The 12,612-nt window shown below is 47.9% G+C and overlaps 1 protein-coding gene across 1 annotated transcript in view; it reads right to left on the reverse strand.

Annotated features, from left to right (window-relative positions):
• ubr3 (ubiquitin protein ligase E3 component n-recognin 3) overlaps positions 1-12,612 on the reverse strand; it is a 242,571-nt gene that overhangs the window by 149,564 nt on the left and 80,395 nt on the right. Inside the window, 3 exon segments of the mRNA XM_084314353.1 lie at positions 5,632-5,720; positions 9,524-9,990; positions 12,372-12,407. Of these exon segments, the coding sequence (XP_084170479.1) occupies positions 5,632-5,720; positions 9,524-9,990; positions 12,372-12,407 (592 nt within the window).

Here is a 12,612-nt window from a genome sequence, read left to right on the forward strand (position 1 = left end):
GCGCCTCGTGATATGTTCCACAAATATAAAGCTCCCCTACACATCGAATATAATGTTTTTTTTTATCAATTTGTTTTTTCTTTTAACATGAAACAAAACATATCACAATACAATAATAACAATTATACACAAAAAGACATCCCAGGACAATAACCTAAGACAACAATGACTAGACAATAATTGAGACAGACTGTACAGTTATCATCCCGAGGCCCCTCCATCAACATCCACAGCAGCCACTATCCCCAACCCTCGGGGGCCCTGAGTCCGGCACCATAGCGAGTCAAAGCATCATGCCTCTTTAACACCACAACCCGCCGAGGCCCAGAACACATACATAATTAGTTATACAAAAAACACCAAAACAAAACAAAAAAAACGATATACATGGACATTTACCACAATAACACGTGCAGTGGATATCTCCAGATAGATCACATCAAGATAGGTGAGAATCCATACCTTCGGGCCAGAGTTTGTCTGGGTGAATCCAACGTGAGGCAATAATTTTTTTGCGGCTGTGAGACCGGCCAAAATTAGTCTATATCAAATATATTATTATTAAGGTCTCAGTCAATTACAAAGAGAATGAAAACAAGCCTATTCCTACTTTAAAGTTTTTTTTGTGGTAGTGGGAGTTTGTTTATATTGGGATAACAGATTGGACCTTTGAGGTCAGGTCACTCGCTGCAAGACAAGCTCCTGTTCAGAGGACAAATGATCCTGCTCAATTAAGCGAGGCTATTCCTCTTAACCCACAGCAAATCGATAAAGAGTTCTACCGATGTGCTTCCGAGGTGGATGTTGTTATACTCCCAATTCCTCCCAATATGCTGACGACTGGTTGTCATTCCTCTGAGGAGTTCTGCTGCTATAGACCGCTAATGACAACAGCAAAGAAGGGTTAGCGTTAGGAATGTCCGGTATTATCGGCCGATATTGGCATTAAAATGTAATATTGGAAATAATCTGTATTGGTTTTCAAACATTTATTTAACCTTTATTTACCCAGGCAAGCAAGTAAGAACACATTCTTATTTTATTTATTGTCAAAAGTATGCATAATGTTGTGTTAATTCCACAACAAGAGATATGTAATGTTAATTACCTGAAATTATTCAGTTTTTTGGGGGGGGGGGGAACCCTGCATATATCGGAAATTAATAGTTGGACAATATCGGTATATCGGCTATCGGTAAAAAAGCCAATATCGAACATCCCTAGTTAGCGTTATCATCAGACATAAAGTTAACTTAACAAATGCTCCAAATATCACTTCGCAAACACATCGCTAGCATCACATCCCGCTTGGGGACCAGGTTTCCATGATGCCAGTTACCCAGGTGGGGTATCTCCCAGGCCTTTCTGTGTGGAGTTTGCATGTTCTCCCCGTGCTCGCAAGGGTTTCCCCCCCCGATAAGATAAACCCAATGGAAAAACATGCACAACAACAAGATCGCTAACGCTGTGGCGTCCTTGACGAAGACGGACAGGAGCACTTGGATTGGTCCCCTGGCGCGGCTCACGTGGCGCCTGTCTGCTCCCGGCTGCCCTTGGGGGGGAAGGACGACGGGATGGGTTAATCGCAGATACGCATTGTATGCATGGTTCGCATGTGTGCCAAATGATGACCTCGGAGCAGGTCCTAAATTATTATTATTATATTATACTACCCCATAGGTCCAGCCCCTCGATGTATCCCGGAGAATTACATTTAAAAAGTCATTAAGCTGACGCTTTTATCCAAAAGTGACTTACAAGGTAGTAATATAGGCAATATTATATAGTAATAATATATATATATATTATTTTTGATATTGAATGAAGTGTGTTTTTAGTCAACGGAGGAAATGGTAAATGGACTACATTTACAGCTTTTATCCAAAGCGCTTTACAACTTATGCATCACATTCACCCATTCACTCACACACCGACGGTGGAGGCGACCATGCAAGGTGCCAACACCGGGAGCAGTTAGGCGTTAAGTGTTTTGCTCAAGGAGCGGGAATCGAACCGGGAACCTTCAGATTAACAGACGACCCGCTCTGCCTCCCGATCCACTGTTGCTGAAAACCATCTGGAAGTTCGTTCCACCCTTGTGAAGCGAGGACCGAGAATAGCATAAAGGTTAAATGAATGGATGAATGAATGGATGGATCGATAGATGGATGGATGGATGGATGGATGGATGAATGAATGTGCTAGAAAGAAAACTCACGGCGCTCCGATGCAACGAAGGAACACGTGCGCCGCGGCCCATGCAGCCGCATCACATCAATAAAACACGGTTCCACTCTCCGGCCAACTGCGCCCGAGTAATTGGCACAGCGCTCGATATTAATTATTACTAAATATGAAATTTTGCTTTTAAATGTTAAAAGAGACCGTTCCAATTTGAACTGTAAATATTGTCTGGAAATGTCAAGCCGCGTCGGAATTGATTTATTGCCGTTCGGAGGCGTGCGCTCTCGGGAGAGGTCGCCGTGTTCTCGGGGAAATGAGAAGTGTTTGCGTTGGATGTCAAATGCCGGAGCTTTCGGCCTCAGGCCATCTTTGTACGGAGCGCACGCGTGCACGGCAGACACACACGCACGCGCCGCCGCACACACACACAGGGGGGGGGGGGGGTAAGAGACAAGGACACAGGTGCCGCTACTATACTGCTGCCTTATGTTACGACACCGTAATGTCAGGACACAACGCAGACATTTTGGATGGGAATCTACAAAAGATTTGCACTACATCTAAGGCTGAGACCACTTATCGATTTATCGATAATTATCGATAACTGCGTGAAATCGATAAGTGGCGTCACTTCAAAATGATCAGATACAATAAGGTGGACTAGATCTGAGCAGGTTTCAGGGTGTGGAACTGCGGTAATCCCACAGCTAAGTAGCAAGTCGTGACAAATTAAATGGGGATTCTAATCTATAAGTGTATGGGATGACAACACTTGGTTGTTCTTGGATGGAGGATCGTATCTTAGCTTTGATTTGATTTCCCACAGTGCAAACTACCCAGTGGCCAGTGAAGCCATAAGCAGCTAATTGCTCTGTATTGGTTTAGCATGGGGCTTATGTGTCTTGCTCAAGGACACTTCGACACGCTGCCCAGGAGGAGCGGGAATCAAACCGGGAACCTTCCGACTACCAGACAACCGCTCTACCTCCTGAGCCACTGTCGACCAATCAAATCAATAGATTCTTTCCTCTTGGTGTCATGAATGCGCACAGCAAATTCTAGAGCAATACGGCCCAAATTTGTCTTTTTTAGATATCAGGGTGAAGACATAACATCATCGGCGGAGGTAATGTGGGAGATTAATGTTTGCACATATACTCCCATCAATTTGCCTCATTAGAATTCCACAGCAAATATGCATAATACTCCTGTGACCTTTGAAATCAATGTAAAAACGTGGCACTGCAGCTCACGAGGAGACCGGAGGCACTTAATGTAAACGCGAGCCAGGCATTCAGATGCTATGGGGGTCAATGTCAGTGGGGACACTTGGGATGGCAGGGGACTACTGGCAACCTGGGCAGAAAACCACTAAAACTTAAAAAAAAATCCCCAAAGACATGATCTACCATTAGGGGTGGGAATCACCAGTTTCATCACGATACGATACGATATCGATTCTTTGGACAACGATACGATATTTGCCGATATCACAAAGTCTGCCACGATACGATTCTATTCGATTCAGGTGCCTGCGATCGATATGAGACAATATTATATGCCCATTTAACACAATCATTGGACATTTTTTAGCTCTTCCAGACATTTAAATGAAAAACAATCTATTGTTTTTAATACAAATAGACCTCCTGTTCACTGTAAAGTGCCACGTTTTGATATATTGAGCTTTAAACTTCAAGTTAATATTTTTGGAACTCACAACACGCAACCTAAAACCCCTTCCTCTCCCAAACCCTACAATTGTTTTATGTTGCATGATGATCATGAATACATGTATTATGTATTGTATTTTTTATGTTTAAATATCAACATTATCTGTCCATCCTCAGTAAATTTACTATCAATATAATATACTCGTCTGACTTCATCTGGTCTTTCCAAACGCACACACACACACAGAAAGGGAGAATGCCCCTCCACCCCTTCCCCAGTCCCCACTAATAGACCGCTGCTGTTCTCTATATGGCTCTAATCAGGGTTAGCTTGTTAGCTTATGCTAACATAGCGTTCATTTCGGTATGCGACATAAAGGAATGGCGAGGATGCAAAGCATGTTAGATGCATTTGATCCGTTGCGGAATAAAACAGCAGGGACTCACAAAATAGGCACACTATGTAGCCTTGCTCTGTCTACACGTGTTTCAGGCGCTACTGCTGTGCTGTTGAGCGGACACGACTCGCCACAGGATTTTCAAAATAAGAGTATCGCAATATTAACCGATCTTTTTACGTTGCATCGATCCTATTGGATCATTAATAGATCGATATATCGATCTGGATCGATGTATCGTCCCACCCCTATCTAGCATGCGAGCAAATGTGCCCAAATACATGATCTACCATGCGAGCAAATGCATAGTTTGTGAACAGGACAAAACAAACAGAAGGCAGGAATTAGTGGCTGGAAAAGTAGCGTCCGACTCTTAACCGAAACCTGCAACGTATACCATGCCAGTTAGGGTACCTTGTGTATACCGTGTACTTCTACTCCTAGTATATATATATTCAGATTCAAATTCTTTATTGTCTATATTTATTGTAACATAATAATATAACCAATAAGGCACACAGACCCTCATCTGTACCTTTGTTTACACCGTTTATTTGTTCTCATATTTTTATATTCAGATACAATTTGATTGCCTATATATTTATGTCGTCCTTCCATTACCCTGCCCATACCTGTACCTCCCCTCGCCCTGCTGCTATGATGGCTGAATTTCCCCAAGGGGATCAATAAAGGAATATCTCTCATCTTAGAATTGATTGGAAGTATTGTGTGTCGACTGACAGGGCACTGGCTTGATGTCTGCGTGCATGTTATTTGACCTTATTATTGTATTATCTTATTAACGTATTCTTATTATCGTACATCTTCCTGCCCCAGTTAAAGCCATACACGGCGTCCAAAGGTGATGAGGAGACTGAGGGGGGGCAGGAGGAACAGGGGGACTCGGCGCTCAGTGGGAGGTCCTGAGCACCATCGTCTGATCACAACCCATTACTCATCCACTAACCAGGCCATGTCAGGGTGAGCCCCCGGAGTCCAGCCCACTATTAGCGCTTTGATCCTGGGTGCCCCTAGCCAGCAACCGCCCCCCACAGGAATGCTCTCCTCTCTCTTTCTGCAAACAGAATTGGTAAAACCATGGTGAGGCCGCCGTGACGGCTATTTCAGCCGACGGCGTTCTTTCCTCCGGGGTATAAGGACAATTGTGTCAAGGCGTCCGGGAAAATGAATAACCCTTAATGTGCCTTTGAGTTAATTTGCAAGGTCTTTCACGGCTGTGGACGGAGAGAGAGTACACCTGGCTCCGCAAACCCTGTGCCGTCGCATCGCCGGCGTTTACCAGCCGGACAACAATTCTCATGGAAACATTGGGAAAACGTTGGGGAAGGACTGCTATGACTAAAGTCTCCTCTTACCAACATCCATGGCCGTCTCCATGAAGCTCTTCTGCCTGGAGGCGAACTCAGCAAGCAGCTTCTGCTGGCGCTCTCTGGCCCTCTGGCGCCTGGAGGGAAGGAAGGAGGGAAGGAAGGGAAAGAGAATGAAAAGAGGAGGGGATTGATCTGTATCAAGATACAATTTGTTACTCGACTGCCTTAAGTTCAAAGACGATACTAAATATTTGTATACAATAGATGGTAGATGGTGCATTTATACATCTCTTTTATCCAAAGCGCTTTTACAATTTGTGTCTCACATTCACACGTTCACTCACACATTCACACACCGACGGCGGAGCTCATCGGGAGCAGTTAGGCGTGAAGTGTCTCGCTCAAGAACACTTCGACAGAGTCGACACGCTGCCCGGGGAGGAGCGGGAGTCGAACCGGGAACCTCCGGATTACCAGACAACTGCTCTACCTACCTACTGAGCCACTGTCGCGCCTAAAGATCAGTAAAACAACACATTTGAAATGATTTAGCTTCCAGCCACAGCCTCAAAATTAGTTTTAACCCATTTCATCAAATAATGTGATGACGGTCGGTGAACCCTGAAGGAAGAGACTCTCTCCGTAATTAAAAAAAAAAGGTACTAACACCCTCCTCCTGGCCACGCCCCATCCTCCTGGCCACGCCCCTCATGGCCACACCCCCTCCCTCCCTCCCTCTCCACCGCTGCCTTACAACCTCCAGGGAACGAGCGGCTCGTGTTTCCTTCGCACATTTGGTCTTCCATAAATGGACTGTATTTATATAAACAGCTTTTATCCAAAGCGCTTTACAACTCATGCCTCATATTCACCCGTTAACTCACACATTCACACACCGACGGCGACCGTGCGAGGTGCAGACCTGCTCATCGGGAGCAGTTAGGGTGGTTAAGTGTCTCGCTCAAGGACACGTCGGCACGCTGTCCGGGAGAAGCCGGGATTAAGTTTAAGTTTATATATTTATTTATTTATTATCCGGGGACAGTGCACATCAATCGACACGTTCAGTTTCCACATCAATGTACATGTGCCAGAATTTAGCTAATGATCTAGTTTCCATCCGTAGTCGCTGCCTAACATGCATGTCTTCATGGTGTTTACATTTACATTTAGTCATTTAGCTGAACGCTTTTATCCAAAGCACCTTACAAGTTCTGTACGACAAGTCATCAGGAAGGGCACAACTTCTATCAGCTGAGTAACAATGTTCATCAAAGTGTTGAGTGCTACAGTGTAGGTTAGTTTATTAGGACAAGTGCATGACAGTAAGGTTAGTTAGGGTTAGGTATTTTTTTTTTTTTTTTTTTAGATAATGGTTGAAGAAGTGAGTCTCTAGTCAACGGCGAAAGATTGGACGGGTTTCGGCAGTCTTAACTGGGGTGGGAGGAAACCCACGTGAACGCCGGGGTTCGAACCCAGGACCTTCGTGCTGTGAGACGGCCACCCCACAGGAACCTTTTCCGATTACCGGACAACCCGCTCTACCTCCTGAGCCACTGTCGCCCGCGAATGTCGTCCCCGAATGTCGTCCCCTATTCCCCGACGTGTGCGTGATAAAATCCATCTATAAGGTGCAGCGCGAGTGTCCGGTGTCTCCAAGGTTAGGCGTGTGTGTGTGAGAGCGGGAGTGTGAGTGTGTGTGTGTGCGCGTGTGAGAGCGGGCGGAGGAGGGTGATTATTAGACTAATGTGGCAGGGGCCGGCCCCCCTGCGCTGCCTGCCGGGTGCCGGGATGACTGTAAATTGAGACCCTAATAAGGAGACATAAACAAGCGCTGACAGGGCGCCACAGCTCAGCGGTTCCCCCTCGACAGCTTCAGGGGCGGCAGACGAGCAGCCTGAGAGATGGTCTCGGCATCCCCCCCTAACCCGCTACTCTTTGGCTTTTTCCTTTTTCCAGCCGCGCGACACGCACAGTTGCACGCGGCGGAGAGAGCAGAGACGTTACACCTTTTTTCGTCTTCGACTCTGCGGGTCGAGCCGGAGCCAGAAATAAGGCTGTTATTGAGTGTTCCTGGCCTGTTCCATCATCGTTAGAGGGGGGCAGCCGAATCACACTGGATTCAATTTCGTTTTTTTTCTTTCTTTTTTCTTCCCCCAAATATGGGAGTGTATTATAGTAGGAGAGCAGGTAGGAGATTTGGGGGGGAAAGCGTGTTATGGAATAATAATGGGATTTAGGCGTTTCTTTAACCGTTTTTTTTTTTATTTTACAACAACCTGAAATATGGTAACATTATAATACCGTTACCGTTATCTACTACTCTGCAATAATAGGACACGTTGTTGTTGTTGTGGCATGATGAGAATTGAGAACTGATACTGAATTAAAATGTCTGCCCGGTTCTTTACCCGCAGAGAGTACATTTCATGACCCAGAAACCCTTTAAAAAAAAAAGCCAGCCTGTTGAATAAATTCAAAAAAAGTTAACGATTTCTCAATTTGAAAATAGGGTTAAGAATTACTACTGGATAATAATGACCCATTTATTCCGGACACACATTTTGTTAATCGAGATTTTATTTCGATTAATCGCCCAGCCCTACTGGTCACAGCGTTAGACCTGGCTAGTAGAACACAGCACCACCTACTGGTCACAGCGTTAGACCTGGCTAGTAGAACACAGCACCACCTGGTGGTCACAGCGTTAGACCTGGCTAGTAGAACACAGCACCACCTACTGGTCACAGCGTTAGACCTGGCTAGTAGAACACAGCACCACCTACTGGTCACAGCGTTAGACCTGGCTAGTAGAACACAGCACCACCTGGTGGTCACAGCGTTAGACCTGGCTAGTAGAACACAGCACCACCTGGTGGTCACAGCGTTAGACCTGGCTAGTAGAACACAGCACCACCTGGTGGTCACAGCGTTAGACCTGGCTAGTAGAACACAGCACCACCTGGTGGTCACAGCGTTAGACCTGGCTGCGTCATTACTTTTACCAACAGATTTCCAGTTCCGCGTTCGCGTTCTGCGATCTGATTGGCCACTGACGTTTCTGGTCATGTGACATGTGTGCCAATCGCGTGACGCCTGTTTCTGCGCCTATTTCCACCTCGAACAGCCTGCAAACTACCTAACGCCTAGTTTATCACTGGTTAAGCTTAGGCGACTCTTTCGAAGTTGGTTAAGGTTAGAGTTTGGAATCAGGGCTGGTGTTCTATCGCCCTGCTCTAAGACAAACTCTAACCTTAACCAACTTCAAAAGAGCGCCTAAGCTTAACCGGTGAACGAAAGAGGCGTCACACAATTGGCGCAGATGTCACATGGCTGGACGATTAATCGAAATAAAATCGCGATCTCGATTCATAGACCTATGCAATCTCAATTTCTAAATTATGACGATTTATTTGATTTAAAAAATGTTAATTTTTGATATATATTTTTTTACCTAACTTTTTTAAATTATGACGATTCTGACTAGAGTTATTTTGTATGTTACAAGACACTTTTAAGTTTAAGTCAAGCACTTTCATATATATTATGTTTAAGTTTTAGTCAATCACTTTGATATGTTATGTTGTCTGTTGAAAGAGTGCAATAAATGATTTTATTGAAAAAATAAGAATCGTGTGAGAATTGTGATCTCAAATCTTAGAGAAAAATCGTGATTCACATTTGAGCAAGAATCGCCCCCCAGCCCTAATGAGCAGGCAGTGCTGCGTTACAGCAGTCAGGCCCAGCGCTGTGACCACCAGGTGGTGCTGTGTTCTACTAGTCAGGCCTCTCGCTGTGACCACCAGGTGGTGCTGTGTTCTACACGACCAGGCCTCTCGCTGTGACCACCAGGTGGTGCTGTGTTCTACACGACCAGGCCTCTCGCTGTGACCACCAGGTGGTGCTGTGTTCTACCAGTCAGGCCTCTCGCTCGTACCTCTCCTCCTTATCCATGGTCTTCTTGTCGCTGGGGCTGTTCTTCTTGGGTGCCACCGGGGGCGACACCTTGCCGCAGATCTCCTGGATGCTGCGCTTGCTCTGGCGGCTGCGCGCCGCCGCCTTGACGAGGATGCGCTCGATGGCGGTGACGCCGTCGCCGTGCACGTGGCGGCCCGCCGCCTCGGCCCGCTGCGTGTCCTCCAGCCAGGCGGGCGGCAGCGAGTTCTGCTTGGAGGCCGACAGCTTCTGGTGCAGCTTGACGAGCAGCGACAGCATGCTCTCGCGCACCTCCAGGATCTCCGTGACCAGCTGCGGCGGCGTGCCCGGCGGCACCCAGCGCGTGGACGAGCTCTTGGGCCGCACCACCTGCGCCGCCTCCGCCTCCGTGGTGCTGCGGTTGATGATCTCCTGGAACTTCCTCCGCCGCTCCGCCACCAGGCTGAACACCTGCGCCTCGCGCAGGTTCTGGAGACGACACACGGGGGATATATTAGGGGAAATGTAGTTTGAGACAATCCGATATTCCCATAAACTATTAGCTATTTTCTTCTTTTTTTTTTAATCTTTTCCCCCCTCCGTTTTTCTCCGTTTTTCTCCGTTTTTCTCCCATCCCAATGTTAGTCGTTATGCCAATTCCCAATCCCCTTCCTGGTCGCTGCGCACTTACCCCCCACAGTCGGTCTGGGAGAGTGGAGGCTATAGCATGCTTCCTCCGACACACGTCTAGCCAATCAACCGCTTCTTTTCACCTGGCAGCGCGGACTCTCACTGAGAGGGTGTAACGTGTGGAAGGATCACACTACCCCCCTTAGATCCTATCCGCGCTGAGCAGGCGCCCCGACGGAACTGTAGGAGTCGCTGTTTACAACGACCCGGACCCACCCACCAGCTTTCCCACCCTCTAATACTGCCAATTGTGTTAGTATGAACGACCAGCCAAGCTGGTAGCAACGCCGAGAGCTGGGCTCGAACCCAGCGTCTCCTGCGTTGGTGGCGAGCGCCTTGCCTACTACACCACCTAGCCGCCCCATTGAACAACTATTTTAATATCCTAAAATGGATGCCCATCCCTAACGCGTACGTCCGAATGTAGGTAAACGCACCGGGACACACAAACGCACACACGGCACGCAGAGAGTTCAAAACCAACGTTACTTCCGATTCCAACACACACCTGGACTTTCTATCTATAATGGAGCAATAACACCATCTATTCTCCACAAATTAATACATCACTGGCACAGCGCGAGGGATTCTGATGGATCGCAGGGGTCTGACATTAGCATAGCGGAGACGGGCGCACGCCAGCGCACGTACGAGCGTCCATTACAGCGTTTCAGCGGATGTTTCGAGAGCCCTTCTTCAGGCCGCGGGGGGGGGGGGGGGGGTACAAATCGCCCTGACAAAAAAAAAAAAAAAAAACATATGAAGCGTCTTGAAGGATTGCCGTGACCCGACCCCGACAAAAAAACGACCCGGGCGCCCGTTAAATAAACATACATCATACGGCCGCGGCGCGGAGCAGGCATCAATCACGCCGACAGGCAGTTAAAAAGCATTTACCCAAACCCACTTCACACGCACACCTAATTAGTTTCAGTGGGCGGGAGGGGGGAGAGGGGGGGGGCTATCAAAGCAGCCGCTCACACACACACACGTCAGCCACACACACACGTCAGCCACACACACACGTCAGCCACACACACGTCAGCCACACACACGTCAGCCACACACACACACGTCAGCCACACACACGTCAGCCACACACACGTCAGCCACACACACGTCAGCCACACACACGTCAGCCACACACACGTCAGCCACACACACGTCAGCCACACACACGTCAGCCACACACACACACGTCAGCCACACACACGTCAGCCACACACACACACGTCAGCCACACACACACATCAGCCGCTCACACACAGCAGCCGCTCACACACAGCAGCCGCTCACACACACACACACACACATCAGCCACACACACGTCAGCCACACACACACACATCAGCCACACACACGTCAGCCACACACACACACGGCAGCCGCTCACACACACACACACACACATCAGCCACACACACGTCAGCCACACACACACACGGCAGCCGCTCACACACACACGTCAGCCACACACACACACAGCAGCCGCTCTCACACACACACATCAGCCACACACACGTCAGCCACACACACACACGTCAGCCACACACACACACGTCAGCCACACACACACATCAGCCGCTCACACACACACACACACACACGTCAGCCACACACACACACGTCAGCCACACACACACACACACGGGTCAGCCACACACACACACATCAGCCGCTCACACACACACACACACACACATCAGCCACACACACGTCAGCCACACACACACACGTCAGCCACACACACACACACACGGGTCAGCCACACACACACACGGCAGCCGCTCACACACACACGTCAGCCACACACACACACAGCAGCCGCTCTCACACACACACACGTCAGCCACACACACACGCACGTCAGCCACACGCACACACACACACATGTCAGCCACACACACACACACACACACGGCAGCCGCTCACACACACACACACACACACGGCAGCGAGATGCGCAGAGATGAGTCTCCAAATCACAAGGCACGGTGTAGAACAAACAATGAGAAATAGCACACGCGCACACACAGCTCCTCACACCTGGAGAGAAGGCGCTTCACGACCGAGACACAGAACACACGACTGGAGTCGCTCACGATAAAACAAAAGGCCTTCAGATTATTAATTGACAGAAAAACGAGACGTAAAGAAGAAAAGCGGATGCAAGCGGCTACCTCTCTCCAGTTCCCTGAGAGACGCCTAGAGGAGTTCTGTGGAGCAAGTGAAGATAATGAAAATATGACAGATGGAGGCGAAAGGCAAACTAAATGAAATGTTGTCACGGGGTATCTGCGGGTTTCAACAAGTTACATTTAAGACCTTTTTAATATCACTTACAGCAAAATTTAACACCAATTTCACGACCATACTAGCAAAAAAGAAAAAGGCCCTCAACTGCACTTGGGCGGCTGCACT

The sequence above is a fragment of the Notolepis coatsorum genome (genome assembly GCF_963971535.1).
Source record: "Notolepis coatsorum genome assembly, chromosome: 5".
In the NCBI taxonomy this organism is placed as follows: domain Eukaryota; kingdom Metazoa; phylum Chordata; class Actinopteri; order Aulopiformes; family Paralepididae; genus Notolepis; species Notolepis coatsorum.